Source organism: Equus caballus, chromosome 2, assembly GCF_041296265.1.
Source record: "Equus caballus isolate H_3958 breed thoroughbred chromosome 2, TB-T2T, whole genome shotgun sequence".
NCBI lineage: Eukaryota > Metazoa > Chordata > Mammalia > Perissodactyla > Equidae > Equus > Equus caballus.
Window position 1 is genome coordinate 6539819 of NC_091685.1, and position 18675 is coordinate 6558493.

Here is an 18675-nt window from a genome sequence, read left to right on the forward strand (position 1 = left end):
CCTAAAGTACCACCCTCAAGGACAGTCTCCACTTCTCTGACCATTTGGTGCACATTCTTTTCTGTACCATTCATTTGATGCTTAATCACATATTTCCTAAGATCTAAGAAATCTCATACTATTATGTAACAATATGGTGGGGAGGGGGCACCCAGTGGATTCCAAGTTTGGAATAAGAATTGTAGTGCAGAGTCTGTCACTGACTTGCTGTGTGACTTGGGCAAGCTCATTTTACCTAAGACTTAGTTTCTTCAACTATAAAACAAGGTTTCTGAAACCAAAATCACTAAGGATTCCTCCCAGCCATGAGGTTCATGTGTTATACTTTGTTTTTTGGTAACCTCCTTCACTAAATTCACTTAAACAATACAAATTATATCAGTTAATTATCTCAATAGTTTTGTGAATGAATGTCAACCCAAATATTATGTTCTCTAGGAAGTCTCCTTGGACTGCCTAAGGGGTGCCCAGTTTGCATTAGGTGTGGTCTCTGTGCCTCTATAACAAGCACGGTGGACTGTCTGTTATACAATGTTAAATAATATTTATTTATCTGTTTACTTATCTTTCTTCTTCTCCATAAAGCAGTCAGTTCCAGGAGGGACTTATAAATTATATAAGTTGCAACATTTCAACAGGATCTAGCATACGTATTTAATGAAATGAATAAATGGAGCTCCAGTACTAGAAACATTTGCAGTAAAATCGTTGATCTTTTTCAGCAAGCAATTGTTACAAGTGGATAACTAAGGAATCTGAATCTTGCATTAGTATTAAATTGTAAAGCAAATGTCTAGAATCAAAGTAGACAAGACACATTACATAAAATTTTAACATTTATTTAGGCAAAAAAAAAAAAATTCCCCAAACAAAAATCTGTACACACAACATTAATACCTAAGTGATGTCCTGATTTAAAATATAGCATGATTCATGTACAGAACACTCCCATTCATCTGGCCACAGTGAGAACAGTGCCTTCAGTCCAGATAATTGAGAGAGCCTTTGAAATGTATACATATTATACTTTCTAATGAATTTTTCATATCTTTTGAAAGGAATTAAATTCTTCCATTAGAATTCAAGCAAAAGACAGCTTTTTCACACTCAAAGTCACTGAGAATTTGACAGTGGGACTTCTACACAAGTCAGGGATTTTTAAGTTGTATTCTCGCAGATTATCTGAGAGCATAAATCTTGATATAACATCCTCCCATTTTTAAAGGGAAAAAATGCTCTCAAGAATTTCCTGCTTTTATGAAAGTGTCTCAGCTTTTATTAGCTAAGTAGCTTCTTGCTTCTACAGTGATTAAAATCAACTTAAAAGAACCCAATTTGAACAGTTTTCCCAAAAGTAAGTCCCAAATTAAGCACATACTACTAATGAACTAGATTTACGATTTCCCATACAATAATTTTGATAAATTTGGGACTTTTTAGATATTCTTAACAGCCAGTCTGTCTAGCTATAAAGTTAGGTTGTGCTGTTCAAAAGAGCTTTGCTTCATCCTGAGAAATGAGAAACAGCACTGACTTTCCCATAATGAACCCCAAAAAACTGGGAAGGGGAGAAACAGGCAGAGAAAGCTCTTCTAAGGCTACCAACCAGTTAACATAGAGTGTCTTAGGTTAAGATTTGGAAATCGAAGAATGTAGAATTAGGAGTGTACCATGTCATGCAAAGTCTATGAAATACTAAAAAAGATAAAGCATTTACTCATTTAGAGCCCATTCAGCAAATTTTCCTATCATATTGCTATTCTCATCACTGGATGAAGGGTGGATTTGCATCATTCCTAAAATGAAGAGTTCATGAGTTAACACTAAAAGTTAAAAATGTGTCAATACAAAGCAAATGGTAAAGATTAAACATCCAATATCCACACAATCATGTGAAACTGCTACAATGGATCTGAGAGGGAAAGCTGAAGTTGGCAAACCTCTCCGTAAGCTGTCTTAGAACACTACTCTGAGGGCTTAGCCACATAACATCCCCAAATAAGTAACACACAGATAAAACTGCCCACATCAGCTGACAGTATGATACTGCCTTCAACTTACACGTTTAGTTTAATAATACTGTTTATCCCAAGATAAAAGTTGCATAATAATTAAATAATGTAAACATAACATTAGAGGGAGAGGAAGGGTGGGTTTCAACATACACAAAACAGTAAGTTTGTTTTCCCTGCTATTCATGACCTCTTTTCAACCTCGGGTGCTGCTGCACATTGTTCTATGGGGGGGAGGTGGGGGGTGTCATGCTTTAAAATAGTAAGTCAAAAGCATGGTTCATCAATCTGATCTACCTTAATTTAGCACATAAAATGCTAAATCAAAGTGACGAGGGAGAAAAAGGGCCAACTCAAAAGGTCCCGTTAGTAAGAGCAATTTCCTAGGCTGGATATATAGGATTGCTATTTTTAAATATGAATCTTTGATTACTTGGAAGTTCGCAAACCAAAGATATCATGAAATTAAGTTTCCATGGCAGCTTTACGGTGATTCACCTCCACCTTGGATAATTCACTTCAGTTGACTAGTGCCACTACATGGCATTTCCGTCCAGGAGTGAGGAGCAGCAATATTTAAGGTCAATTTCTGGAACTGTGGGCCTGATATGATTTTAAAAATCCTCGGCTAAGATCAGTAGTCACTGAGTCCTTGGCCAGAAAGTAAACCCATCCCTTATTATGACTTATTTCATATTTCTTTTCAACTACAAAAATAAAAAATGATTTTTTAGAGTACAAAGACCATAGCAAAACTTACTTGATGGAAGGAACGAGATGCCTTGATTATTTTTGCTTTAATTGTTCTTGTTTTATTCAATGACACCAACATGCATCATTATACTCTAAAATGTCTGTTTCCTTTAGTAGATCTAAACTTTGCTGCTGCTTGTGGACTGATGTAGTGATATTGTACAATATCTGAGCACACCAATGATTTGAGCAATGAGTGGTTCACCCTAATCTAAATTGTGCTTGAAACAGCACCTCTAAGCCATTGAAGAAGTCATCCTTGAAGGTACCAAGGACTGTTACATTGTAGCACACAAATGCAAAAGGAGGCCTGATTGATTCTAACTGTAGAGACAAGCCAGTTACGCCTCATAATTTCAATATATATATCTACTATATTTTAGCCAGATTCAAGACTTTACAGATGATTCTGTGCCTTAAACATATACACAATTTTAAAAACCATCCCAACCACAAAGGCACTACAATTTTTATATATTTGGGATGCAATTAATTATTTTGCTTTAAGACTCGGATGTATCTGGTCATTATTCACTGCTCAAAGTAGTAAACTTAAATTTAACTTTAAATACTTCTGAGTCTTTATCAACAAGTTATTCTGAGTAATGAAAAGATTTACTGTTTTCTGTACATTTTTAGCCATTTCTGAAAACAATTTATAAAGAGAAAAACCTAGGATTAGCCTATAAAACATGCACTTTTGTCTTGAACAGGATATGAGAAACTTGATGCAAAACGTCTCAAATAGGCTGTCTCTTAACTAGACAAGCTAAAAGACTTGGAAATGGTCGACATAGCTAGCAACTCCCAAGCTATTGTAGGTATCCTATCTTCTACATTTTGCCTTAGACGTTAAAATTCAGAAAAAAGAGGAAAAATTTAAAAGAATTTTCCATTTCCTCTGAAATAGACAATCTGTGAAAATTTATCTTGCATCTATAAAAATTCCTTACATCAATTAAGTCAGAATGAACCTACAATTTAATATGGTTTTTAGTGATTCTAAATACCTATTTTGTTTTAGTTTTCATCCCTGTGAAGGAGTACCAAATGATTCAAGTATGATTATTGTGATAGCGGTACGAAACGTGTATGACAAAAATGTTATCAGCATAGTAACAAGCCAGCTCCTTTCTAAATAAAAATGTTTCTGAATAATCACCATAATTCATATATACCATTTAAAAATCTCTACTGAAAACATTTTGGCCATCTATGAAAAAATTCAGTCATCTGAGATTGTGATTAACCTTATTCACAAACTAAAATTTAAAATGGGAGCCAGCCCTGGTGGTGTAGTGGTTAAGATCCGGCACTCTCGCTTAGTTCTTTCCTGGTCGTGGAACCACACCACCTGTCTGTTAGTTGTCAGACTGGAGAGGGCTCACAAAGAAAAATAAACTAACAACTAGGATACACAACTATGCACTGAAGCTTTCTTTCTGTTTTTTTTTTTTTAAATATAGGTGTTACATAGGAGACATTTTAAAGATTTTATTTTTCCTTTTTCTCCCCAAAGCCCCCTGGTATATAGTTGTGTGTTTGTAGTTGTAGCATGTGGGATGTCGCCTCAGCATGGCCTGATGAGCGGTGCCATGTTTGCGCCCAGGATTCCAACTGGCGAAACCCTGGGCCACCAAAGCGGAGTGCATGAACTTAACTGCTGCGCCCTGGGGCCGGCCCCCTGCACTGAAGCTTAAAAAAATTTTTTTTAATGGAAATTAAGTTCCATGGTGAATTGCTGCCTCTCAGCTGCCATTATTAATATAATGATAACTGATTCTTTACTATACTGTAACAAGTATCTTAAAAGGAAGGCAATTGTCTAAAAAATAACCCATCAAAAAATATTTCCTTTTATGCACTGCAACTAGAATCATTACTTCTAACAATAGTCTAATTCTTCTCGTTCATTTTTGGCAGTGAGATGTGGACATCTTTCTCCAACATGAAAACATTAAGATACATGTATTTTGAAACAAAAGGAAATAATTTCTTGTGGCAAAATTTACTGTTGTTAATTGTATTGTAACTGAGCAGGTAACACCATGTGTAGTCTATTCCACTGAACAAAATGACTTTGAAATAGAGGGAAAAGAATGCTCAGTTCTAACAAGAGACAATTTTTTCTAAAATTCACATTTTCACAACAATATGACATATAGAGATTCAGACACTTAATCTTTAACACAGAATGCTGTAATATCACACTGTGATGCTTGGGGAAATATTTCTAGAGAGTAACCAGCAGTCAATGTAGGAAGCGGCAGCCCATGCTTCCGGCAATAAAAATAAACTACAAACTACTGGTCACTGTCTCAGGAGAGGTGGGCCCCAGAAGGATAGCCTGTCCCGGTTTAAAAACTATACATACCATAAGAGCAGACCATTTCCCAATTCCTAAAATCTATTCTTCCTTAATAGTTTTTAATATATTTTTCTGCCAGCCATTCAGGCTCCAGCCAGTGAGTAGCTTTCACAAGGAGAGGACTCAGATTTCCATTCTTTCACACTAAGAAGGACATCTTATAAAAGGTACACAGAGAATAAAGGCATTTTATACAGAAGCAGTATAAAATTTACAACTGAAGCAGTGCCAGAAATCAGGTTAACAGCTTATCTGAAGCTGCAAATTGATTAGAAGGGACTTTAAGATCAAAAAAGTCTGGCCTAAGTGTTCGTGCAAACTTTATCATAAAACTGTAGAATTTCAAGCACGGGTAAGTTCAAACACTGAAAGATGTGGAAAATTTCCTAAAAGGCAATGATGAAGGAAGAGACCCTTCTTGCCTTGTAAGTTAAAAATCACAAGACAAATTAGAGACTGTTCACGTGGGCAGTACTGTACATCATCAACCCCTAACCGAGCTTTTGACTCTCGTCATGGAAGCTTCCAAGACATCACAGAGGGTAAGAGATTCCAAATGAACCTATCACAAAAAGGATCCCTGCGCCTCCGTTATCCAATTACCTATGGCTGTCAATTGAGTCTGGCCTGGGGCTGCTTTTTACAGGGAGGTGGTCTCCCATGGCGTACAATGTGTTTTTCTAAGCTGTCCAGAATGGCCACAGCAATCTGTTGGACATGGGGATCAGTCTGTTCATGTTCTTTGATGTTGTACAAATGCTGCAGCCCTCCTTCCTCGATCAGCATGCTGCAATACCTTGAGGCTGAAAGAAACAGGACAAAGAGCTTTTCTTAAAACCCTTAAAAATTATTCCACAAAAAAATGAGTTCTTTCGTTGCTTAAATTTTAGGTGTTTTGTTATTGACCACTAACATATGCTGCAGCTTGAGAAACACCTCTGTAACGATGTTATGTCTACACTGCAAGGCCCCACACATAAATGATACACATGCCATTTATATATATATGTATTTTAAATATTTTATATAATATATTTAATATAAAAATATATACATATTTTTAAATCATAACTTTAAGACATAGACAATCTGGAAAAAAAATTTCTTTGACCCAAAATCGTACGTAAGATAGGTACTACACTTTTATGCATTGCCTATGCTTTTTTTTTTTTTTAAGATTTTATTTTTTCTTCTTCTCCCCAAAGCCCCCGGTACATAGTTATGTATTTTTAGTTGTGGGCCCTTCTAGTTGTGGCATGTGGGACACTGCCTCAGCATGGCCTGATGAACGGTGTCATGTCCGTGCCCAGGATCTGAACCAGCAAAACCCTGGGCCGCCAAAGCAGAGTGCACAAACTTAACCACTCGGCCACGAGGCCAGCCCCTGAAAGTGCTTTCTTGAGATGAAAACTACTCATGGTGCAGATGCCGTAAACATTGTTGAAACGACAACGAAGGATCTAGAATATTACATAACCTTGCTGGGTAAAGCAATGACAGGGCTTGAGAGGACTGACTCCAATTTTGAAAGAAGTTCTACTGTGGGTAAAATGCTACCAAGCAGTATCACATGCACAGAGAAATCGTTCGTGAAAGGAAGAGACAATCGATGCGGCAAACCTCACTGCTGTCTTATTTTAAGAAATTGCCGCAGCCGTCCTGCCTTCAGCAACCACCATCCTGATCAGTCAGCAGCCATCAACATCGAGCAAGACCCTCCACCAGGAAAAAGATTTCACCTCGTTGAAGGCTCAGATGATGATCAGCACTTTGTAGCAATAAAGTGTTTTTTAATAAGGGTATGGACATTTTTAGAAATAATGCTATCACACACTTAAGAGACTACAGTATAGTGTAAACATAACTTTTATATGCACTAGGAAACCAAAAAATTTGGGAAACTCGTTTTTTTTGAGGAAGATTAGCCCTGAGCTAACATCTGCTGCCAATCCTCCTCTTTTTGCTGGGGAAGACTGGCCCTGAGCTAACATCCATGCTCATCTTCCTCTACTTTATATGTGGGACGCCTACCACAGCATGGCTAGTCAAGCAGTGCCATGTCCACACCCGGGATCCAAACCAGCAAACCCCCGGCAGCCAAAGGGAACATGTGAACTTAACTGATGTGCCACCGTTCCGGCCCCAGGAAACTCGCTTTATTACAATATTCACTTTATTGTGGTGGTCTGGAACCGAACCTGCAATATCTCTGAGGTATTCCTGTACATATGTGAGTTATAGATGTGTAATATTTTTCTACCTCTGGATGGTACTGTCAACATTAATTTGTAAAAAAGCTCCATTTGATTGGCCCAAAGAAAAATAAGTGCTTATATGAATTAAGTATTCCTAAAATTCTCAGAAATATAATAGAAACTGGGGCCGGCCCCATGGCCTAGTGGTTAGGTTCAGTGTGCTCTGCTTCGGCAGCCCAGATTTGGTTCCTGGGTGTAGACCAACATCACTAGTTGGGGGCTATGCTATGGCAGCAACCCAGATACAAAATAGAGGAAGACTGGCACAGTTGTTAGCTTGGGGTGAATCTTCTGCAAGCAAAAAGAGGAGGATTGGCAACAGACGTTAGCTCAGAGCGAATCTTCCTCAGCAAAAAAAAAAAGAAAGAAAGAAAAGAAATATAATAGAAACTAACTCAAATGCTTTTCTGGATCATGTGATCTGGGAAAATATTCAGTATTAAAGCTAATTTAAATTGTTGGTTTAACAAAAATAGACACATATATTTAGAGTTATTAGCATTAAATATAATACGAACATACACCTTTTATTTACCTGGGTTTATCAGTCAAATAAGCTCATGTTATCCCTGTTATGAAATTTGTCAGCAAGAAAAATAACTTGATCTCTGTGGTATGTCTATGTAAAAATAGTTTACAAATCTTTTTGGTAACCTAAAGCCTTAAAGTTTTGCTAAGTTAAATTAAACGATGGCTAGTCATTAAACATGTAGATTATTTCCAAATAAGATACTAAAACACTAATGATCGAACATAAGTTTACCCACTTTTGGTTTCCTTTTGCAGAGACACTAAAGATATTTGGGTCTATTAGTAAACATGTTTTGTGCCACATGAAAAATTACTAGGAGAAAGCACATTTCTAAAAATTATAAAAAGTATTTATACATTTGCCAAGCCACAGAATGCTAATGTAACAGTTCACAATTGTTTATTTCTTTATTTTCACTAGAAATTAAGGTTTTTAATGGTTAAAAATTTTAATACAGATAAGCTACTAGAAATGATAAGGGAAACAATGCGAGAAAAGTAAGATGTGTGTTTCCAGTAAAAGAAGAAACAAGGAGTGCAAATGCATTTTGGTGAGGGAAAAGAAAATAATTTTGTCCTAAAATGAGACTGGTTGTTTCAAAATGAGAAAGAGAAAAAAACATAAGACAAAATTTGAATGAAAAAAAGGAAAGACAGTTGTAGAAGGTTTATGGAAAAGATATCTTGGAAAAGAAATTTTATGTGTGGTCAAGCTGGCTAAGATTGGAATGGATATAATTAAGTTTAAAAAAACAAGAAATGAGTTTTATTACCAAAAGTAAGTGGGTGCAATATTAGAATTTGGGTTTCTCTCTGTTAAAAGGACAAAGTTTTCTTGGTCTATTGGTCTATAAGAGATTGGTCTGATAAGAGGTTATAAAAGGTTTTTCTTTACTTTTTAATTAATTTGCATAGAAAACAAAGATTTTCTGTCATATCAAAATAATTTCCTGTGTTTCATGGTGTCTTTTTTTCCTAATTTAAAATGTATAATTGAATAATTGATTTTTTTTTTCAGCTTTGTTGAGGTATGATTGATAAATAAAAACTGTATATATGTAGGTTGTACGACATGATTTTTTTTAAAGGTATACCTGAATAATTTTTTTTTTATTGAGGTAACATTGGTTTATAACATTATATAAATTTCAGGGGTAACATTATTATATTTCGATTTCTGTGTACATTACATTATGTTCACCACCGAAACAGTAATTCAATCCATCACCACACACACACACACACACACACACACACACACACACACACACGTGCCTAATCACCCTTTTTGCCCTCCTCCCTCCCCGCTCTCCCTCTGGTAACCAACCACCAATCCAATCTCTGTCTCTATGTGTTTGTTTGTTGTTGTGGTTGTTTGAGGAAGGTTAGCCCTGAGCTAACATCTGCCACCAATCCTCCTCTTTACTGAGGAAAACTGGCCCTGAGCTAACATCCGTGCCCATTTTCCTCTACTTTATATGTGGGACGCCTGCCACAGTGTGTAGGTCTGCAGCTGGGATCTGAACTGGTGAACCCTGGGCCACTGAAGCAGAATGTGTGAACTTAACCGCTGCACCACCAGGCCAGCCCCTGTTTGTTGTTGTTTTTATCTCCTATTTACAAGTGAGATCACATGGTATTTGACTTTCTCCCTCTGATTTATTTTGCTTAGCATAATACCCTCAAGGTCCATCCACTTGTCACAAATGGCAACATTTCCTCTTTTTTATGGCAGAGTAGTATCCTACTGTGTATATATACCACATATTCTTTATCCATTCATTCCTTGATGGGCAGCTAGGTTGCTTCCAAGTCTTGGCTATTGTGAATAATGCTGCAATGAGCATAGGGGTGCATGTATCTTTATGCATTTGTGTTTTCACATCCTTTGGATAAATACCCAGCAGTGGAAGAGCTGGATCATATGGTAGTTCTGCTCTTAACTTTCAGATGAATTTCCATACTGTTTTCCATATGAGCTGCACCAATTTATATTCCTACCACCAGTGAAAGAGGGCTCCCTTTTCTCTACATCCTCTCCAATACTTGATATTTCTTGACTTTTTAACAATAGCCATTCTGATTGGTGTGAGATGATATCTCATTGTGGTTTTGATTTGCATTTCCCTAATAATTAGTGATGCTGAGTATCTTTTCACGTGCCTGTTGGCCATCTGTATATCTTCTTTGGAAATATGTCTGTTCATATCCTCTACCCATTTTTTGATTGGGTTGTTTATTTTTTTGTTGTTGAGTTGTATAAGTTTTGTGGTTTTTTTTTGAGGAAGATTAGCCCTGAGCTAACATCTGCTGCCAATCCTCCTCTTTTTGCTGAGGAAGACTGGCCCTGAGCTAACAGGGTGCTCATCTTCCTCTACTTTGTATGTGGGATGCCTGCCACAGCATGGCTTGACAAGCGGTGGGCAGATCTGCACCTGGGATCCGAACTGGCGAATGCCAGGCCACTGAAGCAGAATGTGCAAACTTAACTGCTGCGCCACCAGGCTGACCCCAATATAAGTTCTTTATATATTTTGGTTATTGACCCCTTATTGGATATGTGATTTGCAAATATCTTCTCACAATTGGTAGGGTGTTTTTTTTTTTGAGGAAGATTAGCCCTGAGCTAACTATTGCCAGTCCTCCTCTTTTTGCTGGGGGGAAGCCTGGCCCTGAGCTAACATCGTGCCCATCTTCCTCTACTTTATATGTGGGTTGCCTACCACAGCATGGTGTGCCAAGCGGTGCCATGTCCGCACCCAGGATCTGAACCCGCGAACCCTGGGTTGCCGAGAAGCAGAACGTGCGAACTTAACTGCTGTGCCACTGGGCCGGCCCTGGTAGGGTGTTTTGTTTTTGTTGATGGTTTCCTTTGCTGTGCGGAAGGCTTTTAATTTGATGTAATTTGTTTATTTTTTGTTTCCCTTGCCTAAGGAGATATTCAAAAAGATACTGCTAAGACTGATGTCAAAGAACATACTACCTATGCTTTCTTCTAGGAGTTTTACAGTTCAAATCTTACATTCAAGTCCTTAATCAATTTTGAGTTAATTTTTGTATATGGTGTAACATGATGGTCTCCTTTAACTCTTTTGCATGTGGCTGTCCAGTTTTCCCAACACCATTTATTGAAGGGACTTTCCTTTCTCCACTGTATGCTCTTGGCTCTTCTGTCAAAAATTAGCTGTTCACAGATGTGTGGGATGCTAAGCCTTCCTTATGCTGTATTTGTCTGGGTATATAAGAGTCCTAGAAACTGTATGAATTTCCTAGAAATTTGATATGTCCTGGTATATCACTGGTCAGTCATAATTCTATTTATTGTCTTAAAATGTTGCATATCACAGAAATAACCAAATATCCTTGTCATTTCCATTATAACAAACTCTCATGAGATCTTTAACCCTGGGCATTTTTTTAAGTCTTTTGTCATTTACAGAGAGTTATTGTTTTACTATGATGCTTTTGCAAAAGTATTCCTACAAAAGCGCTTCATTCTCTAGGACATTCATGGAAAGGACTTTGACAAGTACAGGTTTCTAATACCTTTGTGATCATAAAACTGAACTAGGTAAAAATTTCTAAAACTAATAGAAAAACTAGATTCAACCAGAACAAGTATTAATTACACAAGACTGAACAAACTGAGGACGATGATTATAATTTTGATGACTTTTTATTTGAAACGTTGCTGGTTACTTAACGTTTTGTTTTTTCCAGATTTAAAGAAACCTTTTCGGGGTGGCCCCGTGGCCGAGTGGTTAAGTTCGCGCACTCCACTTCAGTGGCCCAGGGTTTCACCAGTTTGGGTCCTGGATGCAGACATGGCACCGCTCATCAAGCCATGCTGAGGTGGCGTCCCACATGCCACAACTAGAAGTACCCAGAACTAAAAATATACAACTATATACCAGGTAGCTTTGGGGAGAAAAATAAAAAATAAAATCTTAAAAAAAAAAAAGAAACCTTTTCTTTTAAGCTATCCATGGCTTACAGCAATTTGGTAAAGTATGAAATATTTACTTTTGCTCCCTACCTGATCCCTCCAGGATTTGGAAATTCTTGAATATACTTTTTGTTGCAACATAGCTATTTGCATAAGTTCAATCAAAATCTGTTCTCCTTATAACAGGACACAATTGGAAACATTCGCTGTATTGCCAAGGCTTTGACTAGAGTGCCATATTCGAGAGAGACGTGTATAGACTCAGATACAATCAGTAGCTTTAAGGAACTGCTGGGAAAAATCGGCCTGGTACCTTTCTTAAACGGTTCCCGGCAGCCTTACCAGGTAAAATCTGATGGCAAGTCCTTGCCTTGGTTTTTTGGACTCGGAAGATTTCAAGAGTTCATTCTGAGATTCCTTATGAAAAGTTCCAGCAAAGCAGTCTTAAAAAGAGCTTATATGGCCAATCACTATTCTTGTTGCACTTATATCAATATCAGGCCAAGTTTAATGCAAACAAATTAGTTTTAGTGTGATTATCTTTGGTAAGAAGACAAAAATGGGGGTAATTGCAGAGAGAAAAATTATGTTTGCACCTTTTATTTTTAATTAATTATTTATTTATTTTTTGAGGAAGATCAGCCCTGAGCTAACACCTGCTGCCAATCTTCCTCTTTTTGCTGAGGAAGACTGGCCCTGAGCTAACATCCGTACCCATCTTCCTCTACTTTATATGTGGGACGCCTACCACAGCATGGCTTGACAAACAGTGCCATGTCCACACCCGGGATCCGAATCAGTGAACTCTGGGCTGCCGAAGCAGAACGTGCACACTTAACCGCTGCACCACTGGGCCAGCCTGTTTGTACCTTTCAGACGTTAGATTTTAGTCCTGTTAATTGTTTTCGAGGTTTTGTTGTATATCTACAAACTTGACTGGACCCTGAATTATTCTAGTTTCCTCAAATTTCTGGCTACAACTCTCCAAACTAACATTCCCAATTCTCTCCCACTCTTCTCATTTGTAATCACTAAGAACGAAGACTGCCCTTCGATCTCCTTGGAAGGGACTATACCAGGTCCTCCTCACTAGCCAGATGGCAACCAAACTTCAGGGACTTGAACCTTGGGTACACATCTCACAGCTAAAGAAGGCTCCACTGGGGCTGGCCTCGTGGCCTCGTGGTTAAGTTTGCACGCTCCGCTGCAGGTGGCCCAGTGTTTTGTTGGTTCGAATCCTGGGCGCGGACATGGCACTGGTGATCAAACCCCACTGACGCAGCGTCCCACATGCCACAACTAGAAGGACCCACAACGAAGAATGTACAACTATGTACCTGGGGGCTTTGGGGAGAAAGAGGAAAAAAATTTTAAAAATCTTAAAAAAAAAAAAAGATTGGCGCCTGAGCTAACAACTGTTGCCAATCTTCAAAAAAATAAAAAATAAATAAAGAAGGCTCCACTTGACGTTTGGTCCTGTGCAGACAGTGGAGACCTCTGAATTAAACTGCTGATAAAGAGAAAGAGCTGACATCGATGTAGACTGCTTCCACCCAAGATGCCGGATCAAGACTTCATACTTTAAACATGAAACCCTTTCTTCTTTCTTTCTTTTACTCCGGCACTGGCTTGGAAGGATAACATCATCATCCATATCTCCCAGGCCATTGCTAAAGGAGGTGATCTTTCAGACTGCTGGATTTGTCATAAAAAACTCTGATCTGTCCATTAACAATGCCACCTTAGCAGGAGTGGTTTGTGTCCTGACAGGATTTATTTTTATCTGTGGCGGTTATCATGCTCCTTGGGCCTATGAATGTCTGGAGGGCTGGTGCATCACCAGGCAATGCCTTTTAGGTTACCTGACTGTGCCCCTGACTATTCACAGACAGACTGAGCCATCTCACTGGTCAACAACCCTGAATTGATACTGTCGAGTCAGAAAGGACCTACCAGGAGGGTTTCATGATTCGGAATTTCCTTCCTTTGGCAGGTCCCTACTTCACTGGTTACGAATGAGTACAAATGAGGCTATGATTAGGAATCTCTCCATAACTCTTGAAAATATTGCAGAATCTGTTGCGAAAAAGCGATAGCTGCCCAACAAAAATCCTTAGACTCTCTGGCCAAAGTTGTTCTTGATAATAGGATGGCCCCTGATCATCTTTTAGCTGAACAAGGAGGAGCCTGTACTGTAGCCAACACCATTTGCTGCATCTGGATTAACATTTCTGGGGAAGATGAAACTCAGGTACATAAGATCACTGAACAAGCCACCTGGCTTAAGAAAGTGACTCCTTCACTGGCGTCTTTCTTTGACTTATTTGATTCTGATTGGTTTGAATCTTGGGGACCATGGCTCTGCAGTACACTCTAGACATTATCCTGCTTATCACAATCATAGTAGTCTCCCCGGCATGCTGTATTTTCTCAAAAGCCTTAAATGCATGTTCACAGCTGCTGACCACCAAGCAAATGATCTCCCTAAGACTGGTATACCAGAAAAGCAATGAAGAAAATGACTGACTAAAAAATTATGAGCCTAAAAGTTGTGACCTGTGAATATAACAGAGATTCAGAAAAAAAAAAGTCATGGACTGTGAACGTCCCACAGAGGATGGGTAAGAGGTGGGACAAGAACTCAGCAGTCGCTGAGAGTGGCGCTAATGTCTTACATTTTTATCACATCTCTCAGTTTGGCTGACGGTCTGATCAAAAAGGGGTGATTGTTCAAAAAGAAACAACAGGCCCAAAATGGAGTAATTTGTGCTAAGCCCCACGTCAGCAAATCAAGACTTAACACCTACCCTAACTGCAGTTTCAGCCTCTCCCAGGAATGTGATCTTCAGCCAGTCAGTCTGGAATTACCTGGTCAGCACGAGCAAGGCAATCTGCCTGACAGAGCCCCACCTTCTCCCAAGGAAGGTGACCTTGCGCGAAACTTTCTGCCCTTTGTTTGCATAACTTCCTTGCCTCGCCTCTTTCTGCCCATGAAAGTCTTCCATTTTGTACAGTTTCTTGGAGCTCTTTTCTATGTAGTAGATGCTGCCCATTTCATGAATTGTTTAATAAAGCCAATTAGATCTTTAAATTTACTCAGTTGAATTTTGTTTTTAACACTATATTGTAGGTCCTTTGCATTTCTATATGAATTTTAGAATCAGCCTGTCAACTTCTCTTCAAAAGCCTGCTGAGATTTTGTAAATCTACAGCAAATTTGGGGAGAATTGCCATTTTAACAATATTAAGCCTTCTAATTTATGAACATGGTAGGTCTCTCCATTTAGTTAGGCATTCTTTAACGTCTCTCAGTAATGCTTTGTTCAGCACACAGGTCTTGCACATCTTTGTCAGATATATGCCTAAGTATTTCATAGTTTTTGATGCAACTATAATGTCACTTTTCCATTTATATTGGTTGTTGCTGGTATACAGAAATGCAAGTGATTGGTGTACATAGATCTTGTATCCTGGAACCCTGAGACACTCACTTATTAGATCTAGTTGCCCTTTTGCAGATTTCATGGGATTTTTCTACATAGATAATCACGTCATCTGCAAATGAGAACAGCTTTACTTCATTCTTTCCAATCTGGATGCCTTTTATTTGTTTCTTTCCTGATCCTACTGGACAGAACCTCCATTACAATGTTCGATAGTGGTGAGACTGGACACCCTTGCCTTGTTCCTGATCATAGGGAGAAACATTCACATTTAATTTTTCACTATTAATTTTGATGTTAGCTGTACGATTTCCTTATATGCTCTTTATCAGGACTGTATGCCAACATTTGTCAAATGCTTTTTCTGTATCTACTGAGAGGATCAAATTGCTTTTCTTTCCCGGTCTGGTAGCAGGATGAAAAACTCTGATTTTCAAATGTTAAACAACATTGCATTCCTGGAATAACCTCCCGGGATCCTTTTTATAAGCTGTTGGGTTCTGTTTGTTAAAAAATTGTTAAGAATTTCCTCATCTATGTTCATGAGAGATTGTTTAGTAATTTTCTTTTCTTATAATGTCTTTACCTGGTATTGCTATCAGGGTAGTTCTAGTGTTCTTTCTTTTTTTTTTTTTCAGCTTTCTTTCTCTCTAAGCTTCAGTTTGCACAGTTTCTGTTCAATTTCACTGACCTTTTCTTCTGTGTTATCTATTAAGTTCCTGTGGATATTTTTCATGTTAAATATTTAAAGTTTTAGCTGTAGCACTTCTGTTTTATCTTTTTCTCCTCTTATTATTCATTTGTTCTTTAAAATCTTGGATTATATCTATAAATATATGTTTTGAAGTTCTCTTCTGCTAATTCCATCATCACCATCATTTCTGGGTCTGTTTCAATTGCCTGATTTTTCTCCTGGTTATAGGTCACATTTTCTAAGCTTCTTCCCTCATCTAGCAATTTTTGTCAGATACTAAACATGTTGTTGACTGTCTAGATTGTGTTGTTTTTTTAAAAAAAGTGCACACTCTTCCGCTGGCAGATAGTTTATTTGCAGAGCAGCATGACCATTTCAAGACTTGTTTTTACACTTTGTTAGGGTTGCCCTAAAGAAGCCTTTATTTGGGGGCTAGTTTAATCTCTTCTAGTTCTTTTGACATCTGTAATGAATGCCTTGGGTACTAAGTTCTTTCTACTGTTTAGAATTCGAATATTTCCCAACCCTGTGTGACCTCCAAATGTTCAGTCAGCAGTTCCTGGTATTTGTTCTTTTTCAGGCCTCAAGGAGTCTCACCCTAGACATGCACAGCTTAGTTTCAGTCAAAGACTCAAGAAACCCTTATGAAGATTTCTGGAGTTCTTTCTAGATGTAGCTACCACCTCTGCATTACTCTATCCCACAAATTCCAGGCACCTCAGTCTTGCCAAACTCTGATTTCTGTCTCCTCAGTTCAAGGAGTCAATGAAATTGCTGTGCTATACTTGGTTTCCCCACCCTAAGCCTGGTCTGGTAAATGCCTCCAGGAAGAAAGCCAGGGAGACTGTAGAGCTCATCTTATTTGTTTTCCTGCTTTCAGGGACTGGAATCCTTGCTGTCTTTTGTCTAACGTCTAGAAAAAAACTGTTTCAAATTTCCCCTCCAGTTTTCTATTATTTATGGCTGGAGGGCTAGTCTGGTACAGTTATTCTGTCATGGCCCAGAGTATAAGTTTCTGCTTATATAATTTTCTGTCATATCTTCTTCACTTATAATGACATGCAAATATTCCACTGTCTGAATATTCCGACTTTATCTAACATTTCTCTATTGCTGGACCTCTAGGTTATTTCGTTATTTGCTATTATAAATAATGGTGCCATGAATATCTCTATAAAAACAAGCATTTGAGTATAATTTTAAAATTAAAAGGTAGACTACCTAAATGTTCAATAGGGAAATGGCTACATAAATTACTAAGTCCATTTAATAAATGGATAGCCATACGTTATGGATCATACTGTGTACCCCCAAAAGACAGGTTAAAGTCTTAACCCTCAGTATTTCAGAATGCGACCTTATTTGAAAATAGGGTTGTTGCTGATGGAATTAGTTAAGATGAGGTCATTAGGGTGGGCCCTAATCCAATATGACTGGTGTTCTTATGAAAAGTGGAGATATGGACACAGAAACAGACACACACAGAAGACGATGTGAAGACACACAGGGAGAAGACGGCCTTTTGACTAGAGAGATGTATCTACAAGTCGAGGAATGCCATGAATTGGCAGCAAACACCAGAAGCTAGAAAAGGCAAAAGAGGATTCTCCTCTCAAGCCTCCAGGGAAAGCATGGATCTGCTGACATCCTGATTAGACTTCTAGCCTCCAGAACTGCAAGAGAGGACATTCCTTTTGTATTAAACCATCTATCTGTGGTACTTCTTACGGTAGCGCTAGGAAACTAACACACCATATAGTAACGATTATGTGATTGTTACAAATGACAGTGTCAAAAACTTTCTAAAATATGGGAAAAGGTTCATCATAATGTATGAAATAGGCACTATTATTATTCCCATTTAACAAATGTGGAAACTGAAGCCCCAGGCTTAATAATTTTCTCAAAAGGGCATACATAGTAAGTGCTGGAACATGATTTGAATCCAGGTAGGTTCCTGTGTGCTCTTAATCACTATGCAATAGTATCTCTTAATCATTAAAAGCCATAAACGGCATTAAAACTTTTTAAAGCAAAGTGAGAAGTAAATTCCATTTAAATATAAACAAAACAAGCCAGGAGGGCAAGAAAGTAGGAACCTGAACTATCTGAGTTGAGATAAAATATTCTAACATTCCCCCAATTACAGTGCATTTTAGAATAAATTCTTTAGGGTGGTCATTCCATAGAATAAACTTGAAAGAATAGCAATACCTCAAGTATTAACAAAAATAAACAGTTATATGAAAAAGCACTATTATCTACTTATTATTTTTTATTTTCTCCTATGGAACTGTAAAAGTGCATCCTTGAGTAATGAGGACAGAAGGCTAGAGATTATAGAGGCTTGGCATAAGATGGGGTAGGCTTAATAAACTAGGGAGTTCTCACAACCTGTGGGTTCAGCACAAGAAGATAATTTTTAGTGCAGAGGCAGTTTAATGAGGCTAATGAGGCAGTCTTACGTTATAAACAAACAACTCTGCTTGTGGGGAATTTAGTAAGAGCAGCCAGAAACCCTGCCAGGTGGAAGTTCAGGTGGTTACAAAGCAGTTTCTCTGTCACATCCCATTCCCTAAACCCTCCTCCTCTGTCCACCTGACACAGACGACCTTTTGCTGACTTGCCTTTTTGTGGTACACACTGAGTTTTCATCAAAGAATGCAACAAGAA

The 18675-nt window shown here is 38.1% G+C and overlaps 1 protein-coding gene across 5 annotated transcripts in view; it reads right to left on the reverse strand.

Annotated features, from left to right (window-relative positions):
• Positions 1-640: 640 nt before the first annotated feature.
• The window catches only part of ZYG11B (zyg-11 family member B, cell cycle regulator), a 90391-nt gene continuing 72356 nt past the window's right edge, over positions 641-18675 (reverse strand). For all 5 annotated transcript variants that reach the window (XM_023629944.2, XM_070259957.1, XM_023629960.2 and 2 more), the window contains one exon: positions 641-5936. In XM_023629944.2, coding sequence (XP_023485712.1) covers positions 5746-5936 — 191 coding nt within the window. In that variant the 3' untranslated portion in view covers positions 641-5745. The remainder of the gene's footprint in view (positions 5937-18675) is intronic.